The sequence below is a fragment of the Epinephelus fuscoguttatus genome, linkage group LG6, assembly GCF_011397635.1.
Source record: "Epinephelus fuscoguttatus linkage group LG6, E.fuscoguttatus.final_Chr_v1".
In the NCBI taxonomy this organism is placed as follows: Eukaryota; Metazoa; Chordata; class Actinopteri; order Perciformes; family Serranidae; genus Epinephelus; species Epinephelus fuscoguttatus.
The window spans coordinates 13178823-13205860 of record NC_064757.1 but is presented as its reverse complement, the minus strand read 5'-3'; the positions used below and the strand labels follow the sequence as shown (position 1 = coordinate 13205860).

Genomic DNA, 27038 nt, shown 5'->3' with positions numbered 1-27038 from the left:
ATTATCCAGAGCCATGGACACAGTGATAATGGATAGTTTTCAGACATTTTGACTTGTCATAGCAGGAAAAACACAAGTATAACTAATAATATTACAGTTTTTCTAAATTGCTGTAGCTAGTTTCTTGAAACACTGTTAAAAAGTGTCTGAAAGATTTAGGTGCATTTGTCAAAACAGCTTATATGGTGCAGCACTATACCATAGATCACCTGCAGGAGGTAATTTCTCACCTGAAACATTTAATAAGCCAGTGCCCTCAAAATGAAAAGTTCCTTTGGCATTGTGTAAAGAGTGGTGGTAAAAATGTTGAGATGTTTTGTCAGTATGGCACTGGACCCTGGAAATAGTCCTCATGTCTATATTTCAGTCTTGTTTTTGTTTTCATTGACACTTAATGTTTCCTCTTTGTACATAAACTAGGTTATATTACAGTAACTGAATGCTGTCGCGGACCAGATGAATACTATTCAGATTCTGATTTCAACAGTACAGAGTTTTACATTACACATTTCATTCACATTTCCATGGAAACTGTTCCCGTATTTTTATTTACGTAAGATAATCCTTTGCCCTGATCACCTTTCAAGAAAATTACAACCATTCATCAGTTGTCTGGCAACTAATAAAAAATCTACAGCGATCACTTGTGATTCTCAATTGAACTTTGAGCCACATGTCAATAATCTCATTAAGTCCTGCGAGTGCAGAATGCTACAGCTCATGTGTTTAACGGGACAAATTATAGGCCACATATCACATCACATATCAATTCTCACCTCCCTCCATTGGCCGCCAGTTAACTTCCGAATTGATTTTAAGATTCTTTTAATAACCTTCAAGGCTCAACTTGGTTTAACCTCCAGATGTACAGCTGAGCTTCTGACTACTAATGCTCTAAGTCGTGACCTGAGATCCTCACGTCTGCCCTCACTAGTCGTCCCTAGGTCAAGGCTGGAAAGGAAAGGTGGCCTGGCTTTTGCCATCGAGGCCCCTTGGCTCTGGTGTTCTCTGCCTGAGGAGATTAGGCTTGCTAATGCATTAACAGTTTTTAAACCAGTGCTTAAAACATAGATGGGAAAGCTTTCCCTCTTGATGCCTGATTTGTACCTTAATGATTTGTAACTTTTGTGTTTTATTTCTTTTTGTTCTTTTTTGCCTCTGTACAGAGTATTTTTCTTAGTTCTTAACATTTTTTTAATTTCTGTAATCTTATTGTTGTCATATTTTCATGACCTTTGTGATGAACTTTGTGACGCACTTTATAACCTATTACTATTATCACTACTTTAAAATAACAGTCTGACACCACAGTAAAGAGAAAACTTTCAAGTGTTGCAAACATTTAAAAAAAAAATCAATATAGAACAGAAAAACGTTATGATAAAAATATGAAGATAATACCATTAAAGAATATTATTCATATATCGAACTAAAATTAAACAGCTGTGCAGTTTTCAGAAGTGGCAGCTTGCAGAGAGTTAGAAAATTGTCTTGGGAATGTGCAGAGATTTTAGTGATTCTGTTGTGGTCAGTAGCTCTATAAGTATGTTTGGCCATACTTGGCAGAATGTGTGATTGGTTGATGTAAGATGTGAGAAACTCCCCATTGTCAGTGAAGCTCAAGTTTCAGCTGACAGGCAATTTACCATTTTAGCAGACATTACCAAAAAATAAATAAATATCTTTTAAAAAATCCACATTTCAGATAGCTTTTGGCAGCTGAATAGACCATTGTGCATGTGATGTTAGTTGTGAAGTTACACAATGAAGAATTCACACATGTTGAAGAGCGCAACTTCAACATGAAATTCAAAGTGTCCAGTGGTTTGAAGGTTTGAACATGTTATTTTGAGAATATTCATTGTTATTTGAAAATTGTGTCAAAGCAGTTGAGATAAACTGTAATGATGGCTCAACTCCATTAAATGTCCCAGTGAGCCATACCAGCGAGTGAGCATGCTTGACACCAGAACCCTGGTACTACTGGCTTACCTGAAAAGAATGACATCATCATTTATGTTTCTGATTCCGCCTGTGCTTCTCCTGTTATGACACGTCAAATTAAACACTAAAAAACGATCAAGTATTTAAAAAAGGACACCTGGTGTATTTGTTCAATACATGTTGACAATCAAATAGCAAGCAGTCATGAGTGTGGGCAGAGTCAGTGGGTGGAGGCTGTCATTATGGGCTGTGTATTGGTGAATCACTATGGACTCTATTGTTTCCAAGGCCACGTCATTTACCGTTTGATTGTGATGCTTTAGCGTGTGTGTGTCATGCGGGTGTGCTCCGTGCATTAGGTGTCTAAGTGCACGCCTGTGTGTGTGTGACTGGTCACGGCACTCCTGGGAGGCTGGGGTCAAAGTAAGCTGGGTGTGCAGGTCCCGGATAAACTGCTGGATTTGACTAATCTGACAAGCGAGGACGTGGCGAGGTGGGTCACCATAGGCCTGTGACCCTGACACAAACAAACACACTTACGTACAAAACTCTGTCAATAACATTACTATACACACACACACATACACCAGCAGGTAGGTTATGTCAATACACTCAGCTGGAGTGTGTTGTACTTGGCTCGGGCTAAGCTGCATTGCGGTGTCTGTCTCGTGTTTCATGTGCAGATTAAACGTAAGGTGTGTCTTTTGGTGGACAGCTTTTAAGTGGTTTACAGTAGGATGGAAGGATTTACTGTCCAACACTGAGACATACAGATAGATAGATAGATACATAGATAGATAGATAGATAGATAGATAGATAGATAGATAGATAGATAGATAGATAGATAGATAGATAGATAGATAGATAGATAGATAGATGGTATTAACTCCTCTGACAGATGAGTCACAGTGGCCTTGAAGGAAAGCAGGAAAGGACATCAGGTCATCACAACATTGGAAATTGAAATTGCTCAGCATGTCCATAGTGTGCTCACTACTATAGTCGACAGACTGTCTTGTCCCAGCCATTGTGCTGAGTCTGTCTCAAACCTTTCTTTGACAGCCCTGACCCTGCTGTACCTCCCCCACCGCACACTGTGACCTCGACACTGTTCTATCTACAGGAATACAGCGAGGACACACAGCTCTGCTTTTAACAATGGTTAGTACAGGGCCACTATCTCTCTGTTGATATCTTTCGACTGCTAAGAGGTCTACTTGTGTAGCCTTAAAAATGAAGCAACTCATCACGGGCAGTTATTTAAGTGTGTGAGTCAACTAAAAGTGAAAATAAATTATTTCAGTAATATTTTTAAGGCTTGGACCCTGTTGCACCAACTGATTGGAAGTTCAAACTTAAGCTACTTATTAAAACTTTAAAGGGACAGTTCACCTAAAAATCAAAAATACATATTTTTCATCTTGCTTATATTGCTATTGGTTAATCTAGATTGTTTTGGTGTGAGCTGTCAAGTGTTGGAGACATCAGCCACAGAGATGACTACCTTCTCTCTAGTATAATGGAACTAGATGGCACTCGGCTTGTGGTGCTCAAAGGGCCAAAAAATACATTTGAACAACTCAACAGCAATGTCTCTTTCCAGAGGTCATGACCTGATTACTCAAGATAATCCACAGACCTTGCTGTGAGCAGTTTTAAGAGGGAACTATTTTCTTTCCACCGAACTACACCTGTCAACAATATCACTGCGCAGAAGGAAGTGTGCACCCACTGCTAACTCACCTAGCACCACTGAGCTAACTAACATTATACAGCTCAGCTGGGGAGGATGCCATTAATATTATTGGCTAGGTTAGCAAGTTCAGATGAAAGCATTACTAGTTGAGTAGAGTCCCCCCCACCCAAAAAAAACAACGTAATATTTTGGAAGTTACGCAACACTTTCTGACTTTTTATCAGATGATGCTACAGATGTTTCCTAATCAAGCTATATGTTACTAAAGTGCTCACTGGAATAGCTGAGACATTTCTTACGGTTTACCTCTTGTGCAATGAGATTTCATTTGAAAATAGTGTTATTACAAAGAACTGAGGAAGGATTTCGCTACAAATAGCTGACGCAACCCCATCCAGAAGAGGTGATAGTGTCCAGTAAGTCACACAATTCCTGACATACACTGTGTGACCCCTTTGTGGAACCAGACCCCTAGGTGGAGACCCACTGCTATAGACCAGAGTAGTGCTGATCAATGTGACATTGAATATGAGAAAAAATAATACTGTGTTTATCAAATCAAAGTTGGGAACCCTGCCTGGCTTATTTATCAAGACCAATAATGATGTATTTGTTTATGTCACAACGAAACAATAGATTACAAATGTCAGTCTGGTGCATTTGGGTGTAGATGCAAATGGAGAGGACCTTTATCCAGACTGGAGTGGGAACATGTGACTATCTCTATGTTACCTGTTGGTGCTCAGTCCTAAAGCAACACCTACAATATATCAAAATGGCACTGGAGCTAACAAAGAGCTACAGGGCTCCCCATGATGGAAAAAAAAGCCTTTTCCCATGGCTCTCCTCCCCCGCAGCAGCCAGACAGCTCCAGAAGGGCTGCGGGATGCTTTTCAAGATGCTCATCCCCCATCCTTCTCCTCCTTCTCTGGCTATGTGTGTGTTGGTTATTGAGCAGCAGTCAGATGGCTGTGATAATACAAACCTGGGATTTGGCCAGAAGATTACTCTGAAACACACTGGATGGCTGATGAGGATCAAGCCCCCATGGAGGCTTTCTTTCATCTGCTGTGCAAAAAACCTCCTTATTACTGTCTGTTCAACCTCTCCATGAAGCTTATTCATTGTGTAAGAAATTGGTGGGTTGGGTTCCTCGGTTAAAGCCTTCATTTGCTTTTGAAATATAATTACTGTGCAGGCTTGAGCCATGAATAAAAACAGTGACAAGGTGATAGGTAGGTAAACAAGGGTTTCAAATGTTTTATTCCTTTTAATATCAATGGCAAATACAAATTGCTGCTCCACATTTCATTTCCAAAGGGTTTTGTTTCCCCACATTTGAAGTGATTTATTTAGAAGACAGTGACCAAATTATCCAATTCTTAAAAAGTAAGTGCACAAAACGCCCTCCTTTGAGTTACTGTTCAATAGACATTTGACCTTTCTGAGGAGAAAGGCAGGCAGGCGACGACGATGTTCATGGAGCTATGACGTGGTGTGTGCATGTGTGTGTGTGTGTGTGTTGTGTGAAATGCATGAAAGCACCACGCCTGAGACGGTCACAATGAAAAGGAATGGCCCTTGTGATACATGTGGATATATCATATACACTCATATACTTCTGTTAGGTTGTTGTCTGTTTTAAGGCATTATCAGCCGCTTTGTATGCAAGGACAAAATGTGCAAAAAAAATCAAACATACACATAAACATAAAGTTTACCCTGACGCTGAAACCTGTAGCTTAAACAACTGGTCTGACTGTAGTCTTGTTCTTTGAGAGATTCCACACCTGCTTCTTAAGGCAGATGCTGAGAGCACCAGGGTCTTTTTTTTTAGAGGGGAGGGAGGGTGGAGGTGAGGAGCGGTAGCTGCACGTGATCGTTGACGCATACGCTGCCCCACCACACACACCTGCCTCGCCTGCACCATGGATGCCAACGCAGCATGTGGAGGAGGGAGTCACGCTCACACATACAGGAAACACACACACACAAGTAGATTGGCGGAAGACAGAAAAACAGGCCATGGATGGAAAAAAGGTGGAAACAGGAAACTCCCATAAACAGACATTAATGCTTAGATTAATACATGAAGTCTTTGTCAAGTGGACTTTTTTTTTGCATTTTACTAGTAACAGAAAACCAGAACAGCAACAGCCTTACAATTCTTTTTAAACCACCCACCCTCTACCCCCCCGAAAATTTCTCTCTGAAGACAGTGACGAAATAAACACACACACGCTCACATACTGTATACACGTGCACACACTGACAGATGGCATTTCAGTGAACACAACTGCCCACTCACACCTAGTTCTCATTACATTTCCCCTTTAGTCCCCCTTTTAAACGTTTCTACACAGTTCCTCTCCGTTTGAAAAGGTTTTAATTTGACAAAAAAAGAAGCAGCATTCCACACTCAAACACTAAACAATCCTATTATCTATATTTTTCTGGTTCATCTTCATGCTGAGATTAGCAAGTGCTGGATGCAGGAGCGGGAAGATTCCTCTGGCGCTGTGCTGCTACCCTGCACAGTTGAGGACCATCTACATTCAAAAAAAAAAAAAAAAGAAAAAGAAAAGCTGTGATCCTTTCCCTGCCCCGTGGTGATTTTGAACCAAACAAAGCGCTGAATTCTCACAAGACGGAGCAGCCATTTTGTTTGAGGCACGGAGATGGGCGAACAGGCAACACAGCTTTGCCAGAGGAAACACCACCAACCCTCGACCTGGCTGCTAGCTCCTCTCACTTCTGTACTTTTTAATTTTTTATCAATTATTCAGATTTTTTTGTCCTTTTATTCCCCTGTCAAGGGGCAAGATAGCTTTTAAACAGCTAATAATTATAATTATTATGATCGATCACAAAGAAAACATTGAATTTTTTCTAGGAGCACTGTGCCGAATTCTGAACAGACACAAAAGCCTCGAGGCACAAGAGACATTTCTAAATACTCTATGGATTGACTAGGCTGTGCAAACAAACTACACATAGGAAACTCTCAATAAACCCCACAAGAAGAACAGAGGCTATGACTAATTAAATATATTTCTATATATTCATCTATATATTTAGTATATCTAATAAATACATTTGTTGATAGACATAGAGATCTTTCTGTAAACTATTTACATTAAAAGGTGTTTTCAGAAACAATAAATAGCTATGAAGGCAAGGCAAAGGAGAGAAAATCTGTGGTTTTAACATTTTAGCGCTTTCATATGCAAACCAAGAGAAACATTCAGGCATCTCTCAGCACGTTCCCACTGAATTGTCAAAGCCAGTCCTTCTGTTTTAGGGTGACGCGGCTCATCTCAAACTGAACTCTCCCTTCATAAATAATTGGCAGTAACATCCACTCCACACAAAAAATAATGCTCTCAATCTTACCTGCCTGTCCTCTCTACATAATGGAATGTGCTCCAGTCTCTCGACTGCTCTCAGTAGATAGGCTTTCCCCTTCCTATTAATACCTGGTGAGCGGGGCAGTGAAGAAGCAGTGTACAAAAAAATGTACCAGCACCTGCCAAGATATACCAGCATTCGGCCTGGTGGCTGGTGTTAAAAGTTTCCAAACCTGCTAATGACCCCTGTCGTCTCCAGGCTCAGACGTGACATACACACATTATGATAAAAGGATGCTGTAAAAACGCCACAGTCATCAGAGAGAGGCAGAAAAACATCAAACCCAACCCAAAAACCCTTCCATATCCCCCGGCCCCTTCACAATCTCATGCTGCACAATTTTTTTTTGTCATTTTTTTGTGTAACTTTTCCTCTTAATGGCAGGTGTAGACAGAAAATTACAGGGTAGTAACGAGCCTGCCAATGCCTGGGTACTAAGGGACGTATTGCTGTCGGCCCGACTGTTTAACACCACACACAGTCTACTTTAGTGTCCCCAAATTCTGCAGACCACTGGCATGTTTTTCAAACACTTACTTCATCTTGTAACATTACTGCACCTGCTGTAGTGGAGGGGGAGGGGGGGCTGGATGTTTTTAAGAGACAGCATTTGAAAAAGATGAAACAGTTTTGTTTACAAAAGCAACTGTAAGTGCAAAATACCATGCACAGTTGTTTGACTGGTGAGCAGGGCAGAAAAATAGCCCCACATCATGTCAGTGTCACACCTTTGGGAGGACTCTGTCTCAATGGACAACTAGGAGCGATGGAGGGGTGTGTGTGTGTGTGTCTGTGTGTCTGTGTGTATGTATGCACGTGTATGTGTGTGTGTGTGTCTAAGTATGTGTGAAGTAAGGGTGAAATCTCATAAGTGCTTCCCATGGCTCTTGAGGCATAGAAAAAGAGGCAGTGGGATATTGTGTGGTAACATTCTCTGGCTGCAAGTTGTGTTTGGGATGAATGGACGGAGAGACGGAGGGGGTGGAGTGTCTTTAAAATCCCACTCATTTGATTGGTGCAGAGCAGAGTGGGTGACACCCTAAAGACTGACCGCTGATGATGGGCTGGATGTGAGCGGGTGTCTCAGAGGTGTTGCAGTCTGGATGGAAGTCGTCGTGGGGACTCGAAGTCCGCAGAGGCCTGGCTGGAGGAGAGGCCTCAGACTTGGTCAGTCCTGGTAGGAGGGAGGGAGGGAGGGAGGGAGGGAGGTAAAGGGAAGGGGGTGAGGTCTGAATGGGATTAGGGAGTGGTGAGACAATCTTGGGACGGGATTGGCTGAGGGGAGGAGGTGGGAGTTGGGAAAGTGACCAGTGCTGTCTATAGGCTGCAGCCCAGCTGCTTGACCATCTCCTGAGTGTCCTGCAGGCGCAGCACGCTGGCGCTGGAGTAGCCCTCGTCGCTGCAGCTGCTGCGCAGGCTGCCTCGCTCGTCCCCTGAGTCGCTCACACTGCTGGTGCTCCACTCCAGGTCACCCAGCAGGTAGTCTGTCCCCTCCACATCCACATCTAGGTCCTCTGTTGGAGCACAAAGACAACATTGTTATAGGGTTGAATAATAAATCAAGTTTATCATTTATCTATTCAAGTTTTTCTCAAGGTTGTTTAAAAGCTGATGTTAGCACTTAAATCTTTCCTGAGTGATGACGTACAATCTCTGCCACCTGTGCTGGTAAACCGCAGACAGTAGGCAGCTGCTGCTGTTTATGTATATATTTGATCTGTATGTATGTGTTTATGACACTGCAGGCTACTACTTGCACCTACAGCAAATCTCTGTTACAACGACCCTGGGTTTTACTTTATGCTGTATACTTAATATCAGCTTCTCACCACAATATGATATCATGCTGTATCAGTCTTTATATCATTTACCAAAGGGTTAATTCTGGTCTTGCTTTCACCCGCTCCTTCAACTATTTGATGGGTGTATTATGTATGTGTACCTTGGTCAGAGTCAGACTTGTCGGACACAGTGGAGCCGGTGCTGTCCATGCGGATCCTCTCCACCCCCAGCTGCTCCAGACGCCTCCTCAGGTGTCTCTGCTCCCGCTGTAGCTGCTCCACAGTGTGCTGAGCTCTCCTATCGCTCTCCTCCAACCGCTGCAGGGTGGGAAGAGAAGAAACACAAAACTTTAGGAGAAGTCGCTGAACAAAAATGTTGCTCTTGCTCTGTTGCTTAATGGAAACAGCTTTATGTGTGGTCTGAAAATGTATAGCTGGTATTTGGAAATGAATGGCTGTATCCCTCTTGACAAGATCACAGGTAGTCTTAGAAAAGGATGTTACACCTTTCTCAGAATTTGGCAGCCTTATCTAAAATATATAGGAGCATCTCTGACACCAACATAAGGATATGATCACTTAGTAAGAAGGCCTCTTTTAAAAAAAACAACAACTGTCTTTTAAACTGTTGCTCTGTGTGTGCGTTCCCTAGGTGGCTTTGCAGTCACTAAAATACACAATGCCAACACACTTATCACAGCGTTCAACAAATAATGCTCTTCGCACTGATTAGGTGAGAACCAAACACACACATCAACGCACCTTGATATGATCTTTGGCCTTCATCAGCAGGCTGAGGGTGGTGTGCCTGTTCGCATCTGGTCCTAAGGGAACGAGGGATTTCAAGCGCTCTAGACACAGCCGTAGATGTGCCCGTCTGAAGACAAAAACAGAAGCAGAGAAGAAGAAACAGTCAGACATAATGAGCTTTTTTCACTTCAGGAAAACACAAAACATGCATGTGATTTGTTGAGTATGAAATTTCATTTTTGGCCCAGGAAACAATGGTTTGACCAAAAAAAAAAAAAAACAAACAAACCTCAAGGTCCATTTCCTAACTTTTTTTAGTGGAGATTTTAAACTCACCTCATGGTCTTCACCGCTGGAAAGACTTTGCTCAATTGTATCTGGTGACCAAAGTACGGAGCTTAAGTCACACAAGTGAGCCGTCTCATTATGACTCCATCTGCTCATGCAGACAATGAGATGTGGTTGAAAGCTCCAGAAAAAACAACAACTAGTAGATAGATCTTGAATTTTTTTTTGGTCAAATGTGATTTGTAACTGAGCCTTATTTAGGGATGAAAATCATTTGAATGAAACTGGTCACAATAACATATCAAATAAATGCCTTTGTCAGTGTCTTACTTTGAGGAATACATACATGTTTTTTAGTCATGCTAGTTGTGCTTAAAATTACAGAGAACTACAGCCATACACCGCCTTAACCTTTGAGTGACCTAATTTTCTTTGCACACTGCCACATTGTTTCATTAAGCAGGCGTTAAGTGTTTAACAAGTAAGGGAAGCGGTCTTGTGGCTTATCAGGAAAAAACATTACTCTGTGCATCAAGGATGTAGCAGCACAAGCAACAAGGACGCAGCTGCAGACTGCTTGCATTGGTTGAGAAAGTTATTGTCACAGAAATGTACAAGAAACTACAATGAGAAGAAGTTGCTCTCTGTGTGTCTAAAACTATGGTGACGGTTGATTGTGCCCGCATGTGCGTGTGTTATTAAAAACTCTTTGTTTGTGATCCTTCATTTGCAGAAATTCCCACAAGTTAGTGCTTGGCTCTGAGGATGGCAATGTTTGTGTGTCTGTCAGTCCGTCTGTCTGTCTGTCTGTCAGTCCATCCGTCTGTCTGTCAGTCCACCACTCCGGTCCAGACTGAAATGTCTCAACAGCTACTGAATGGACTGCTGTAAAACTTTGAGTTTGTGGTACTTGTATTTTGAGTTTAGTACTTACTAGTAAATGTTAGCGTGCTAATGCTCAAAACTTAGTTGGTTGCATGCATGTTAGCATGCATGTGTTACAGTCCCTGTGCTTTTTGATACAAATACTAGAGTTACTCATTCATAATAGGTGGTTGAGTAAAAGTTAGCACATGTAGTTCTATATGAAGTGACCTCTCCTGAGTGTTTCTTCAGCATTGTGACATCACTAAATAATGTTGCTGAATTCCAAAGATCGTCTGGGACATATGTTCAGATCTGAACATACTATTAATGTCACCTGTCCTTTAACACAGTTCACATTTACATTTCTCATCTCCACTCCATTTCCTCCTGCAGCCGCTCAGCCTTGGCAGTTGCTATGGTCTGGTGGGTGTTTGCGACCACTTGACCCCGCTGTTACACAACACACACCTCCAGCTCCAGCCTCGGTGGAGTGTGTACGTGTCTGTATGCCTGTGTGTGCCTGAGCGAGTGGGTGTGTGTACGTCACACTCCTCCTGAGAGCGAGTGTAAAAATGTTTTTTGGCAGCTGAGGGCCGGCTGGATGAGCTATTCATTTATTGTCTGCTGCAGGTAATCCTGCTGCGAGCGTCACTGCCGGAAAGAGTTTATTCAAAACCGGACACATGGAGAGAGGGTGAGACTGATTTGACTGTGGGCACAGGACACACACATGGATACATTCTCACCCCATGCCCTTTTAAAAACACACACACACTGCAAGTGAAGCCCACGCATGCACATACAAAGCAGTGTTCATTTGCTGAAACCGAGTGCCTGTTTCTCAGCTGACTCAGTCCAAAGGGCATGCAGATTGTCATTACATAACATGGAATGCAAAATGCCCTGGGCTGTGTTGTTCTGACATAATCAGCAGGGCTGGCTAATATTCATTTAAGAACACTGACTGAGCAGCAGACACTCATGAAACAGCACAAGTCACATGATGTCTGAGTGAGAGAAAAACACTTGAGGCGTGGCTAGAACGCACAGCACTATTTCAGCAACAGGTTATTCTGGTTCAGTGTGGCTTTAGTGCAGTGTGTCAATAGGTGAGTATGTATAGAGCTATAGGCCTGTGTGTTATCAGCCTAAGGCCAGAACCTATATGTCTCTGCCCTAATTTTGCACTTGTCCTCTTTTTAAGTGCACACGACTGGCAAGTCAAACTGGTTTCATAAAACAGTTGCAACCATGTCGTGCCTTGCAGCAGTCTTGCAAAAACTATACCTCCATCAAACTAAAAACTACAACAAGGCCTGTGCGATGCTCTTTGCCTGACCAGCAATAAATCTCCCCACTGTCTTTGGTCTCACCCTCTGACCCCCAACAGTAACTGCCTGTGACCAGCTGGGATGAACTTGCATGTTAAAAAAAAGGTGTGGTGGTGGTTGCTGGAGTCGTGTTACGTGGACGTAAAAATGCGCACACCTACTCACACGCTCTTGTTTCTGTGTGGACTGACAGAGGGGAGGGGACTTTGAATGTGTGTGTATGGAGATTTCGCTGAGGCAATATTGCTGGAAGAAGGGGGGATGGGTCTCATTGCACTCCACTGGCTTTGCTAGCAGTGGGTTGACATGAGTAATTTACTATCTGCCCATGATGGCTTTCTATCATCATGCTACTGGTGGGAGAAACTGGCTAAAGGCTATGAATGTTCTCAAGTGTAATACGACAGGCTGTGGCCGTAATTTTGACTTACAGCTGGGCATGAGGTGTCTCCACACACACACACACACACACACACACGCTCATGCACACACATGCAGAGGGCTAAATCCCAGGCACAGGCCTCAGTGCCATATATTATTCAGGCTGTCCACTGAGCTGCTGGTTTGGATCAACTAGCACAGGCAGGATGGAAGCACTGAGAGTGACTGAGACCAAAAAATAAAATTATTAATAAATAAAAGGCTCATTTTGTGGCCTAAAATCGCTGCCTGCGAAACTGCTGAAAAATAACGGCAGTTTGATTTTTAGGGGGGGGATTCATTACAACCTTACAGCCTGGTGTTACAACTGGGAAATTATTTTTGCCAAAATGTATTATAATAAAAGTATTAATTTAGTGTTTCATAGCAGGAGTCACAGTCTACGGTCATGTTAGCAGCTCTGAGAGGTGGTAATAATTTGCCACTGAAGTGCTTTGGCATGCTCAAGATGTCGAAGCTAACATGGTAACATTAAGCAAGTATGAAGTTTACCATATTCACCTCCTTAGGTGAGCTTTTAAGCATGCTAACATTTGTTAATTAGCAATAAACAAAGTGCAGCTGAAACTGAGGGAATGTAAAGGAATATACCCCAAGTATTGGGCAAATTAAAATAATGATAGTGCTAGAGGAAAAGTCAAGGGATCATCGAAGTGACAACAATCTGTCCTCCTGTGACAATGAATGTGTGTGTAAAAATGTCATGGCAATTCATCCAGTAGTTGTCAAGACATCTCACTCATTACTGTCTTTTTCATTAAATACCTGATTGGAAAAGTTATACCAGACTGATGGACTCACACAGTCCAAAACAGAGAAGCACACATTTACCAGCTCTACAAAGTTTTGTTGAGACAGCCCAGTTTTAGGTTGTTGAAACATGGCCAGGGTCCTGACTGTTGTCTGTGCTTATGCACCGAACAACAGTTCAGAGTACCCACCCTTTTTGGAGTCCCTGGGACGGGTGCTGGACAGCGCCCCAACCAGGGACTCCATTGTTCTGCTGGGGGACTTCAACACTCACGTGGGCAATGACAGCGGGACCTGGAGGGGCGTGATTGGGAGGAACGGCCTGCCCGATCTGAACCCGAGTGGTGTTCAGTTATTGGACTTCTGTGCGGGTCGCAGTTTGGCCATAACTAACACCATGTTCAAACATAAGGATGTTCATCGGTGCACGTGGCACCAGGACAGCCTAGGTCGCAGGTCAATGATTGACTTTGTAGTCGTATCATTTGACCTGCTGCCATATGTTCTGGACACTCGGTTGAAGAAAGGAGCAGAGCTGTCAACTGATCACCACCTGGTGGTGAGTTGGATCAGATGGTGGGGGAAGACGCCGCGCGGACCTGGCAGGCCCAAACGAACAGTGAGGGTCTGCTGGGAACGCCTGGCGGAAGAACCTGTCCAGATGATCTTCAACTCCACCTCCGGAGAACCGACCGCGTCCCGAGGACAGAGGGGGACATTGAGTCCGAATGGGCCTTGTTCCGCTCTGCCATTGTCGAGGCGGTGGTTGCGAGCTGTGGCCGCAAGGCCGCTGGGGCCAGTCGCGGCGGTAATCCCCGAACCCACTGGTGGACACCAAAGGTGAGGGGAGCCGTCAGGCTGAAGAAGGAGACCTACAGGGCATGGTTGGTCTGTGGGTCTCCGGAAGCAGCTGACAGGTACCGGCGGGCCAAGCAGAGTGCAGCGGCGGCAGTCGTTGAGGCAAAAACTCGGGCGTGGGAGGAGTTCGGTGAGGCCATGGAGGAAGACTATCGATCGGCTCCAAAGAGGTTCTGGCAAACCGTCCGGCGCCTCAGGGGGGGAAGGCGGCAACTTCCTCACACTGTTTACAGTGGGGGCGGGGAGCTGCTGACGTCAACTGGGGACATTGTCGGGCGGTGGAAGGAATATTTTGAGGAGCTCCTCAATCCCACCAACACGTATTCCAGTGAGGAAACAGAGACGAGGGTCTCGGGGGCGGGTCATCCAATTTCTGGGGCAGAAGTTGCTGAGGTAGTGAAACAACTCCGAAGCGGCAGAGCCCCGGGGGTGGATGAGATTCGTCCTGGATATCTCAAGGCTCTGGATGTTGTAGGGCTGTCCTGGCTGACACGCCTCTGCAACATTGCGTGGACATCGGGGGCAGTGCCTCTCCAGGGTGCTGGAGAAAAGGGTCCGGTCGATAGTTGAACCTCGGATTGAGGAGGAGCAATGTGGTTTTCGTCCCGGACGCGGAACCGTGGACCAGCTCTTTACCCTCGCCAGGGTGCTGGAGGGGGCATGGGAGTTTGCCCAACCAGTCCACATGTGTTTTGTGGATTTGGAGAAAGCTTACGACTGTGTCCCCAGGGGCATCCTGTGGGGGGTGCTCTGGGAGTATGGGGTTGGTGACCCCTTGCTAAGGGCCATCCAGTCCCTGTACCGAAGGAGCATGAGTCTGGTTCGCGTGGCTGGCAGTAAGTCGGACCTGTTCCCGGTGAGGGTTGGACTCCGCCAGGGCTGCCCTTTGTCACCGGTTCTGTTCATAACTTTTATGGACAGAATTTCTAGGCGCAGCCGAGTGGTGGAGGGTGTCAGGTTCGGTGACGGGAGGATCTCGTCCCTGCTTTTTGCAGATGACATGGTCCTCCTAGCTCCATCAAACAGTGACCTCCAGCTCTCGCTGGGGCGGTTCGCAGCTGAGTGTGAAGCAGCTGGGATGAGAATCAGCACCTCCAAGTCTGAGGCCATGGTCCTCAGCCGGAAAAGGGTGGATTGCCCACTCCAGGTCAGGGGGGAGATCCTTCCTCAGGTGGAGGAGTTTAAGTATCTCGGGGTCTTGTTCACGAGTGAGGGTAGGATGGAGTGGGAGATTGACAGGCAGATTGGGGCGGCGTCAGCAGTGATGCAAGCGCTTAACCGGTCCGTTGTGGTGAAGAGGGAGCTTAGCCAGAAAGCGAAGCTCTCGATTTACTGGTCGATCTATGTTCCAACCCTCACCTATGGTCACGAGCTCTGGGTAGTGACCAAAAGAATGAGATCGCGAATACAAGCGGCCGAAATGAGTTTCCTCCGCAGGGTGGCTGGGCTCAGCCTTAGGGATAGGGTGAGGAGCTCAGACATCCGGGAGGGACTCGGAGTAGAGCCGCTGCTCCTCCACAATGAGAGGAGCCAGTTGAGGTGGTTCGGGCATCTGGTAAGGATGCCCTCCGGACGCCTCCCTTGGGAGGTGTTTCGGGCATGTCCAACCGGGAGGAGACCTCGGGGCCGCCCCAGAACACACTGGAGGGATTACATCACCCGGCTGGCCTGGGAACGCCTTGGGGTTCCCGTGGAGGAGCTGACGGAAGTGGCAGGGGAGAGGACTGTCTGGGCTTCTTTGCTGAGGCTGCTGCCCCCGCGACCCGGACCCGGATAAGCGGAGGACGATGAGTACGAGTACGAGTACGAGTACGAAACATGGCCAGCTGCGCGAAGGCACACAGAGGCACACTGAGTCACCTGATACAACCACAATATCTCATTTGTGTTGCCAGTTTCAGAAGGGGTGAAACCCACAGGTTTTATAAAGATTAAGATCTATATGATGATATGAGCTGCAGTTTTAGAGACTGGGTGCATGTAAAACATGAAAAATTCAAACACTGTAAATGTATTGTTTAGAGTATGCCTGATTAATATCAAATCGGTTATTCAGCACTTACATTTTTAATGTTCGAGAAGCTCTCTACATTTGTCTCATTTAATTGCACAACATCATTTAGTTATGGAAGATACTTTTACCCAAAATTAAAAAAGGGAACACAGAAAATTAAAACAGTGGGATGCTAGTGGGATAATCAGGCCACATTTAAAAATGAAAATGCTGAATGGAAAATACTTAATTGTTATTGTAAAATGCCAAATTGAAAATGGAAAGCAAAATTCAAAATCCTGGAATCAATTCCTGAAAATGATAAACAACAACAAGCCTAACTGAAAATAGAAAATGGCAAATGCAAAAGGGAGGGAGGAAAACAAAAAAGATAAGTTTATGTCTTAATAATTCATTTTCTATTTCAAATTTTCTTATTTTCCTTTTCAATAACACATTGTCATTTAAGCTTTAGAATTCGAGCATTTAATTTAAGCATTCCATTTCAGTGAAAACTGCAATTTTTGAAATTCCCATTTATCATTTCAATATCCAACTGACATTTTTTCAGTTTTCTGTTTCTCTTTAACATTAATTTCTGGCCTGTTCCTGTTATATATTTTTAATTTTCTCTTTTAATTTTAATACTGGATAAAAATTATCATCCATACTCAACAGTGATTCTTAATAGATGCAAAAGTGCCCTCCATCTGCAACCCATAATTTATAGGCACTTTCCATGGTGACAGAGGAATGGCAACAATTCACACACACACACACACACACACACAGATGAGACATTTTTACATACCTGTTCTTTTCCATTTCATTATGCGAAGACCTGTGGAGATAAAACACATATCAGAAACCACACATAATAACACTGCTTAAACAGGGTAAGGTTTCCTCTCTGTGTGCCATCAATGCAGTCCGAGGCCTTACTGCAGGGGAGTGAGAGAGAGAGAGAAAAGGCTGTGTGGGAGTTTATGAGCAGTCAGAACGGCTGACAAAATGAGATTCTCGGAAAAATGGAAGAACGGGCTGGATATTCCAACGCCCGAGGCTTGTTCTACGGAGGATACTTGTGCTTTTTTAAGATACGTGATGAAGAGGCCGGGGGTAAACATAGTAACAGTAACTAGAAACAGAAGCCAGGGACTATGCCCCTTCATATTGCCTGATTATCCACCGTGCAAGTAGTAATGAAAGGTGGGGGTGGGGTAAGACACAGTGCTGAAGGTAAACGGAGAGATGGAGGTGTGCTAGTGGCCAGCATGACTCCTGCATTGCAGTGTTAAGGCAGCACACACACACAGGGAAAGACGTGGGGACACACAAACAGACGGAGAGGATGCAGGAACGAGGTTATGTGTAGTTTTTGCGAATGAATGGGCTGGACTGACCTGACCTGTGCGAAAGGGGGTCAGCGGGTGGTGGTTGTGGGGTGAGGGGTGGGGGCAGAGGGTTAATATCGCCTCAGCATTTACTGAACTCTCATCTACTGTACCTCCACCTGACCTCCCAATCCCCCCACCCCAGGTCCCAAAATAGCCTCTGCACCTTAAGCTCTGCTGGACTTGACACTGTCGCCACGCCATGGCCAAGATCCTCGGAGGACTCTCACTCGCTCAAACAAACCTTGATTCACCTCCGTGTTTGACAACTTACTGTCAAGACTAAGCTTAGAAATACTTCTCTTTAACGATCCTCAGTTGCAACCTCGCAACAGCTATGGGTGTCATGTCTGTGTGTGTGGTGCGGGGTGTCATCTTGTTTCAGCATTGGGTGCACTCTATAGCACTTGGCCCCCTCCAGCCAGTGTGCATTCCTGTTCAGGGCAGACAGCCGCTGGTGACATAACAGTGCTAGCAGGGAAATGATCCCACTTATTCAGGATAGATTTCAGGCTCTGGAACACCTCCCACCTCCTGCCCTGGCCCCATAACTCTCTGCCTCTCCACCTAACATACCCATGACGCGACAGGGTACAGCTGATATGAAGTAATATTATGTTATGATGATTTCTTCTTTAATGTGATCACTGTGGAATACTGTATGGATTGATCTAATTCTGTATCAGCAGCTTACACTGGATCTCTAGTCAATCAAAAAGGCAATGGGATCACATTGACTTGCGCCAGTGAATTTTAAGCATCCAACATTTCATTTCCTGCATTCTGGTACATTGTTATGCACCAATTTGGGCCTTTTCTGCATCAATATATGGTGTAAACGTCTTTAATGTTGTCAAAATAAAACTGCTACTGTTATGTTTTTATTGGGGGAGACACACGAAAAGGTTATAAATATTGAGGGGGACGTTCCCCACAGAAATTCTACACCTATGGTCTAACTAATATACCTTCCTGGCCTATGTATAAAGGTGACTGTTATATGTTGAGATCCAGCTGCCACTTTCATTAGTTCATCTCACAAACGTCCTTTATAACAGATAAAGAATCTCTCTGGTTACCTGTAGCCTACTAAAATAACTTTTGGTCACATGTTGACATTAACAAAAGTTATTATATGTATATTATGTATAGTAATTAATGGCCCTCTTCTATTTATCCAATAAAGAATAAATTAGATAATAAATAAATAAATAATATAGATCAAGTGATACTGGATCTTTAAAAGGATATGCAGTGGGGGGCTTAATTTGGTCTTATTTCAATAGTTTTCATCATTTCTATCACTTCTGATAACATATATCATATCTGGGAACATGGCGACATCTGAATCTGAGGCAGCAAAACACACAAGCAGTCACACGATCAGACAGGTTGTAAAGAAGCCGACAGTGTAGTCAGATTATCTAACAAATTTTGCTTGAAGGCAAAACTGAAAGTAGCACACCTGAAATGCTGCTTGTAATTCCTCAAAACCACAGGATAAGTGTGTCTATGTACAAATACACAAAGTAGGGTAGGTTAAAGTTGAATCAGGAGGTGGATCTGTGAACTGTGATGAATGCTTACAATGGATGTTTGGATATAAATGTAGCAGTTTGCCTTCATTTTCCCCCCAAAGAACAAAAATATTTGACTATCCATATTTCTAATACTGTCCTGTCCAACTTCTTTAAGCAATGTCACTGCATTCCCAAATTTTGACAATTCATTTGATGGTACAAAGTAGATATTAATAATGAATTATGCCTGAAATGACAAAAGTAAAACCAAAGTTGTATGAAACCCAAAGTTAGCCTGGTTCCAGATATCCGAGTCCTTGGAAGTCAACTTGCAGAAGTAACACCGCCTAAATTTCAGTAAAAACAGCTCTGGGCAGCTCCTACTGCAGCTTCTGTCAAATGAAAATGAAGGTGATGGGCTGGATTTGTCAGTGGGTGCTGATTGGTCAGAGCAATAGGTGTTTTTAGACCAAAAACTTCTGGGAACTCCCTGAGAGAAAGTGCCCGTTAGCAAGCTCCGCCGAGAACTGTGTACCTTCAGAGGCTTTTTTTCTGTTTGCATTGGCATCACTAATAGGAATGCTGAAGTGACATAGCCTGGCGTCCACCATCACATATATGCTCAGTGGACTTCACTGTCGGTCAGTTAAAGGGATAGTGCACCCAAAAATGAAAATTCAGCCATTATCTACTCACCCATATGCCGATGGAGGCCCTGGTGAAGTTTTAGAGTCCTCACATCCCTTGCGGAGATCGGCGGGGGGAGCAGCTAGCACACCTAATGGCAGACGGCGCCCCAGACTAACGTCTAAGAACACAAAATTGAATCCACAGAGTATCTCCAACATGCTCATCCGTAGTGATCCAAGTGTGCAGCCCCAACATAAAAAGTTGTTTCGAAAAATGTCACATGAACTCTGTTTTTAGCCTCACTGTAGCCTGTAGCTCTGACTGCTTCTCTGTGCTCCGCGTTCACGTGTGCGCGCTCAGGGTGATCGGTGATGCAAGAGTACGGTCTCCGAAGAGCAGCAGTCTCGTCAGTACTGATGTCCAGATTCTCAAGTGCAGGCATCGTCAATTCCCAGTCTAAGCAGCAAAGACTTTCCTCATCCGTTGGCATTGCTTTGCATTTGAAACAACTACACCACCAGGTTTCCAGTGCTCGACTCCGGTATTCTGCAGCTGGCTGAGGGTTAGGCTCATGAGCTGCAGCGGCTGCTTCGTCCAGTAGCCTGAGTTCCGCGCGTATACTCGGGCTCAAACAAATACGGCTCAACAAAGAAATGCTGTTCCTCCTCAGTTTCAAAGTCTTCAGACATGTTGGGCTGTCCTTTCCTAAAAGACCGTAGTGCAAATTATCTTTTAGCTACTGTGGTTACTGCTGTCTCCCCCTGCGGTGCACGTGTCACGTGATGTAAACATGGGTGAGCAAAGCTCATGCTTTCGCTGGTCGCGTGCACGCGTGAGCGCGGAGCACAAAGAAGCAGTCAGAGCTACAGGCTACGGTGAGGCTAAAAACAGAGTTCATATGACGTTTTTCGAAAAACAACTTTTTATATCGCAGCTGCAGCACACTTGGATCACTACGGATGAGCAGTATAGAGATACTTTGTGGATTCAATTTTGTGTTCTTGGACGTTAGTCTGGGGCACCGTCTGCCATTAGGTGTGCTAGCTGCTCCCCCTGCCGATCTCCGCAAGGGATGTGAGGACTCTAAAACTTCACCAGGGCCTCCATTGGCATATGGGTGAGTAGATAATGGCTGAATTTTCATTTTTGGGTGCACTATCCCTTTAAGTTGTGTCTTCTTCCATTTTTTGTTATTACAAGCTGCTGTTTGTGCTTTGTGTTGTTTTCTCGGATGAAAATGGCAGTCGCTGGTGCTGCATTGACTATGTTCAACCAATTACCGTACACTTCCGTCACTTAGGGTTCCTCTTGTGCTGGAAGAGTACCGACTCTGTTTAGGAGCTAAAAGAGTCCCTTAAAACACCTTTCTAAAATCTATGATCGTTCCTTCTTCTTACAGTGCGGACACAACAAAAAGTTGGGTTCTTGGAACTATGAAAAAGTTGTTCTGGTCCGAAAATGCCCAATGTCAAGAAAATGAATGACTATGTTATCAGTTTTATGACTCCACTTTCAGTGCAGACCTTAGATTCAGCCTACGATCTTCCCATTCAGTTCCCTGGACAAAATCTTACTACTTGGGGTCCATGGGATATTATGTCTTTAGGGATCCTTGATGGAGACAGTTTAACAGATTGTATTAGCTCATTGACTTCTGGCAAGATGATTCACCCATGCACCTTTCCTTCAGCTCAGTCTACAACAAGATTCTTCCTTGTAAATCTACCGTTTATCTGCATTTTACCTTCTGAAGCCATGTTGTAGCCTCGCCCATGAGCCTGAACAACAACACGGGATGGTAAGCACGGAAAGACTCTATTTGCCTGCTTAACGAGGACGGCAAGATCACTCTAGGATTTCCATAGTGCACTGTAGTTGCACAGTGTTTGTGTTAGTGTGTACAGGGTGGGGGAGGATTCTCCATCTATGTAATGGAGGAGCTGGTGCTCTCCACAGCCTGCCAAGAGTGAGAACAGAGCAGGAAAGACACAGAGGGGTGGAGGTGAGGAGGGAGAGAAAACACAAGCGGGAGAGAGCGATGAGGGGGAGGGGGGAGTCACTACTACTGACACACATGCACACATACACGCTAGAAACATGGCGACTCCCCTCCCCCACTGCTCACACTTCCACACCATGAGGAAAAAACAGAAACTGGAGTGCTTGTCCATACTAGGTCTAGTGGCTTCACCATACATACATGGCTGCCTGCCCTACATTTTACCAAGTCTCAGCAGCAACAAAATAACTGATCATGACTGATTAATTAATGATACGCTGTTCTCTGGCAGAAATCCACCCTTCCCCCCCAAGAGGAGAATTCATTCAGTCACAGTGCCGGTCTGACTATTAATGATCAGGAGCCAATATCACCCCAGATCATATCAAATCATCTAGGCTGAGCAGAAACCCTTATTAATAACAAGTCTGCCCTTAAATAGTAATGAGTAATAGATGATTAAATGCTCATCGGGAGCTTCTGTAGCTTAACATAACCTTGTAGTTAAACAAATAAAATTGTAAAAGTAAACGCTGGTAAGCTAAGAGTCTTTATGGCTGGAGGACAAACCTGCAGCAGCTCGCAGTCTACCTGACATACAAAGCTAGTCCCACATTTTCTTCACTAGGCATGTCTAAAAATGTTGTGCTACCTAAGCATGTTAAGACATGTTCAGGGCTGGAAGCAGCTGTGTTTATGCAGCACTCTACATACTGCTCCTTTTAGTGTATGGTGGCAAAAGAGGAACACTACAGATTTGTCACTGTCATCGACAATATCTTCAAGCCCGTCACACATAATCCTGGCCAACAGGCTAAAGCAAATATTTGAGTAACACTAAGTTCCTTCTGTGTGCAACAATCAGAGTGTTAACACAGCAACAAACCACTACCTGCTATGGAGAGGTATAGTGGAGTAATGGTGTCCTCAGCAGAGAATCAAGTCACGCTATCTGTGTGTGCGCTGTAATCCAAGCTTCTCTTGGTTTGTTGTGGTAAAAAATGTCTTCCTGTTAATCAAGTGCACTACTAAGGTATCTGCAGGTATTTTAGCAATCAACTAGCGCTGAAACGATTAGCCAATTAAACGATTAGTCAATCGACAGCTTCTCCAATGTGAGGATTTGATGCTTTGATGCTATATCATGTTCGTGTCTTTAGGTTTTGGACTATTGGTCAGACATAACAAGACATTTGAAGACATCACTTTGGATTCTGGGAATTTAATGCAATAGTAACAATTACTTCCTAGGCAGCGCACAAACACTTGCACGGAAATGACGGCTAATCTTTTTCACTTACGACTAAGCCAAAGGAAATGCCAGACAAATTCTGATGAAGCGGCAGAGGAACTTTTAGCAGGGCAGAAATGTGTTCCCTATGTTCTTAAAAATTGTATAGACTTAACACTTCAAGGGACAGTTCACCCCAGAATCAAAACTTATATTTTACCTCTTACCTGTAGTGCTATTTATTAGTCTAGATTGTTTTGGTGTGAGTTGCCAAGTGTTGGAGATATCCGCTGTAGAGATGTCTGCCTTCTTTCCAATATAATGGAACTAGATAGTTCTTAGCTTGTGGTACTCAAAGTGCTGAAAGAATACATTTGAACATCTTAATAGCAATCTCTCCTTGCAGAAATCATAAACCAGTTCCTCAAGATAATCCAATCTCTGACCTTTTTGTATAGCAGCCTCGTAACTTTAGATCTGCAGATAAAAGGCTACAGCTTGATATAGTACATTGGGTTATGAGAGGTAACGAGCCTATACATAAACATATTTGCATACTGCACATCATGTGCTCTGTACATTGGATACTGAACACGGTGTTTACCCATCCAAAGGACACTTTAGGTGGAGACATTCTTCATACAAATAAGTTTATACAACAACGTCTAAAGGTCTTCCATCACAGAACGTGACAGGACATGATAGTGGTTCAAATGGGGATAAGAGCGCACGTGTTCAGGCAGTCTCTCCTCGTAAATCTATTGGTGTTGCCCTTTTTTGGACATATAGTGATGGAAGCAGTTGTGCCAAGAATCAAAAATGACAGATTGGGAGAAAAGTTTACATTCTTCCTCACCTCTCCACGCCTGCCAGAGAAAATTGCAAACATGTTTGCAGCTATCAAAGCTGGCTATACATTGGATCACACAAGGTAAGGGGCCTATATATAAACCTATTTACATGCTTCACCTCATGTGCTCTGCATTTGTTTCCAGTGGGTGCTTCAAGCTGTTGCACTTGACGTAGATCGGCATATTTGACTGAGCTGATGTACTCGCATGATTCTTGCACATTTTGGGTTGTACCCACATTTTTGAATGCAATTTCTATACATGATTTTGGATGAAAGTGTCATCTTAATAGATGTTAATAGATAGTAACGGAAGCTGGATGAGTTTCCCTTCATGGCTAGCATACCTGATGTGAGTTCAGCTCAAGTCTAGAGTCCAGCCAAACAGGTTAACTTGCATCATGTGACCTGCCACTCCTCCCTTCTGTAACTCTGGTACATCATGGCATTTAACGTATATAAATTAATCAATTGCCTCTCTCTACGCACCAGGCAGTGTTTTAGTCAGTTGCCCTTTCAATGAAACCCGTAGCATGCCTCTGATGAAAAGGAGGCATGCTACGGGTGGGTGGCAGCAATATGCCAGCATTGCATCTACTGGAGAAGCAGGTCCCCCAGTGTTACCATTTATCTGAAAAATCTATTATAATCCGACTTTGTTACATCTCTATATTGACAGGGCAACTTTTTTTTTTTTTACCTCAGCCAAGCAAAAAACTATTTGTTTTTTCACTAATTAGCTGTTTCCCCCCCTTGTGTTTCCATTCACTGCATCTAATGTGCATATGTGCATAAATACAGGTTGATATAAACAAATCTTTCAAGTCATATAGAATATGGTTCTTTCAGTTCTGCCGTAAATCATGGAGCTTTTTCATCCTCTCCACGGAAATATCAATAAATTTAGGAGCTTTACATTCAAACAAGTATCACAAACAAAATGTCACAAGTGCATGAAATCCAAACTGCAATCTAATCACGGAGCACACGTCGATATGTGGGGTGTGGATGCAACATAAATCTGTCCCAATATGATTGATCTCTAGAATTCTATGTGTGTGCAGTAGTGTCCATTGACTGGAGCTCTGACAGGACATGCGCCCTCACTGAAATGTCTTCTGCAGTCACCTTGACTGACCCAGTTTGCCTTACACAGTGGCCATTCGATTTAAGCCAGACTGATGTTTGCTGCCGTCAGTCACACGCTTTGAGGAAGACAAGGGGAAGTCAAAACAGGGCCTTAACCCAACAGACTTGCACATACACATGCAGCCCCTGCTTCTAATATCAGAGGACCTTTTCAGTAGCGTCGGGGACAAATTGGCAGTGGTAGTGAGCTGAATCTCATATTACTCTGGTTTGACATATTGCTAATTGCAGCATCAAAAAAATGAAACAATAAAATGTGGTTGACTGTGCTGACGTATGATGCTTTCACCACAGACGGCAAACGCAGAAGTGTGATTTGTAAAAAACAAAACCCAGTCCAGCAAACATGGATTAATCCTGCTGCACTCAGTGGGGACACACTTGAAATGGGGGAACTGTAAGTGCCTTGTTGCAGAGCTGAAAAATGGCATAGGGAGCTGATATGCCTTTACCTGCTACTCGTGTTTTTCTTGCTTTTGCTTTTCCTTTTCAAGCTCTCCCTCTCTCGGCTGCTGATGAAGGGTGGCATGGAGGCATATCCATGTTCGGCTTCTGCAAACAAATAAACAACATAGTGGTCACATGTCCAGATATCTGGCAATGCAAGATACAGCCACATTGAGGAGAAGCCAAACCAAAAATAGAAAGACTGCAAAATCTGCCACATTTGATCTTGAGCCTTATGGTATTTAGTAGCAATGTCTCCTGCTGAGGTGCAGGCATGCAATGGATGGATTTCCTGCAGTGTCTTTATACAGTATTTTCTCCTCTCAGCCTGGACAATGATGTCATCTTGAACTGAAATAAACCCCACTAGCAAACCACAACAGAGGGAAAGGAGGGGCCTCCATGAAAACAATGTCTCCCTGCACATCTGACTGCATCTGCCACATATGCATTCATTCTTTACCAGAGAGGCAGATGCACGTGTGTTTATGCACATTCGCAGAACATCAAAAAATGTATGAATAAAAAATATTGATGATTTTGTGTAGGCGATGCATTCTGCTGTATTGTTGTATCCGACAACGTTACTGTATTCAATGCATGGCCCGTTTACTTTGTATAAAAAAATAAAGGGCAGCAACAAGATTTAAAACAGCCTTTAAATGACAGGTGCATGAATTAGCGTGATTTGGGGGGGAGGGGTGTCATGTATTTTGTCATGAATAAAGCAGACCGTAGAAAACAATACACTTTACCTCGTTCCCTGCGCTCAAGGTACTCGGCTGCTTCGATCAACATCTGCACCATTCCGATCGCCGCCATTTTCAACAATAACACTGATAATATAACAATCCGATGAGGGAATCCGTGGTTGTACACAACCTGCCCCAGCTCCTACCACTGGTCTCCTAATAACACTCAGGTGGCGTGTTGTTCTGTCAGCTGTTCTTTAAAAAAAAAAAAAGCGAGAGGTAAAGCTACAGAGTTTCTCCTGCAGTGTGTCAGACGGGCTGTTTAAAAGTTAAAGGTCCTGAATGCAGCACCAGTCAGTTAAAAAGCCGCACGAGCCTCTTGCTTAGTGCTTGTTAAAATGGTTCAGGTAATGTTGAGGGTTTGGTGTTAGCTGGCTGTTCGAGGCTTGACGCTAACACACTTCAAAAGCTAAGGTTGCTTTGCCGTCTTTATTAAGCAAACTACTAAATGTCGTTGCTTTTCTATGTAGTTCTTCGAGAAAAAAAGCAAAAATAAAACGAAGTGTTGCTTGACATTAAAAAAATAGCCGAGTGTTGTTCTGTTTGGCAAAAAAAAACAAGTTGGCTAACGCTAGCGCTCGTGACAAGTTGACAAATTTACAATGAAGTTGTTGCTAGCTCGGTTGTATATTCAGCCAATCAAAAAAAGACGTTGGCTTGCTCAGTTGTCACAGTCTTGCCTGGTGTGAAATGGATAAGGAAAAACGAGCTAGTTGTCATAAAGTTCAACCGACGATGTCATCCAACCTTATCGGCTCGGGGCTATGTGGCTGGCTAGTTTTGTGCTGGTTTTTCGCTGATCACGCGTGATACGTCTCGCTGGAAACGCAGATAGCGACTGACATCAACTGAGGAACAGTGAGTGTTTATCAAACTGCTTCCAAAATAGTGGCTTGTTGATCTGGACGACAGCTAACTACTGTACTTCACCACAAAGCTTCTATGTGCTGCGATGTGA

General features: G+C 43.9%; 1 protein-coding gene across 1 annotated transcript; it reads right to left on the bottom strand.

The window, feature by feature from the left end:
• Positions 1–4877: 4877 nt before the first annotated feature.
• Positions 4878–27024, bottom strand: mxd1 (MAX dimerization protein 1). The gene is made up of 6 exons (XM_049578893.1): positions 26084–27024; positions 25334–25433; positions 16920–16949; positions 9593–9707; positions 8992–9148; positions 4878–8563 (listed from the first exon to the last, which is right to left on the bottom strand). The coding sequence occupies exons 1-6, from the start codon at positions 26148–26150 to the stop codon at positions 8367–8369; spliced, it is 666 nt and encodes a 221-aa protein (XP_049434850.1). The 5' UTR covers positions 26151–27024; the 3' UTR covers positions 4878–8366.
• Positions 27025–27038: the final 14 nt, after the last annotated feature.

Bases quoted from the DNA above. Each gene is read 5' to 3' on its own strand.
- mxd1 (XM_049578893.1), bottom strand. From the start codon at position 26,150: ATGGCGGCGATCGGAATGGTGCAGATGTTGATCGAAGCAGCCGAGTAC. The intron at 16,950-25,333 runs GTAAAGGCATAT...TTATCTCCACAG, and splicing joins AAGAAAAACACGAGTAGCAG to GTCTTCGCATAATGAAATGG. The intron at 9,149-9,592 runs GTGCGTTGATGT...CCCACCCTGCAG, and splicing joins AGGCCAAAGATCATATCAAG to CGGTTGGAGGAGAGCGATAG.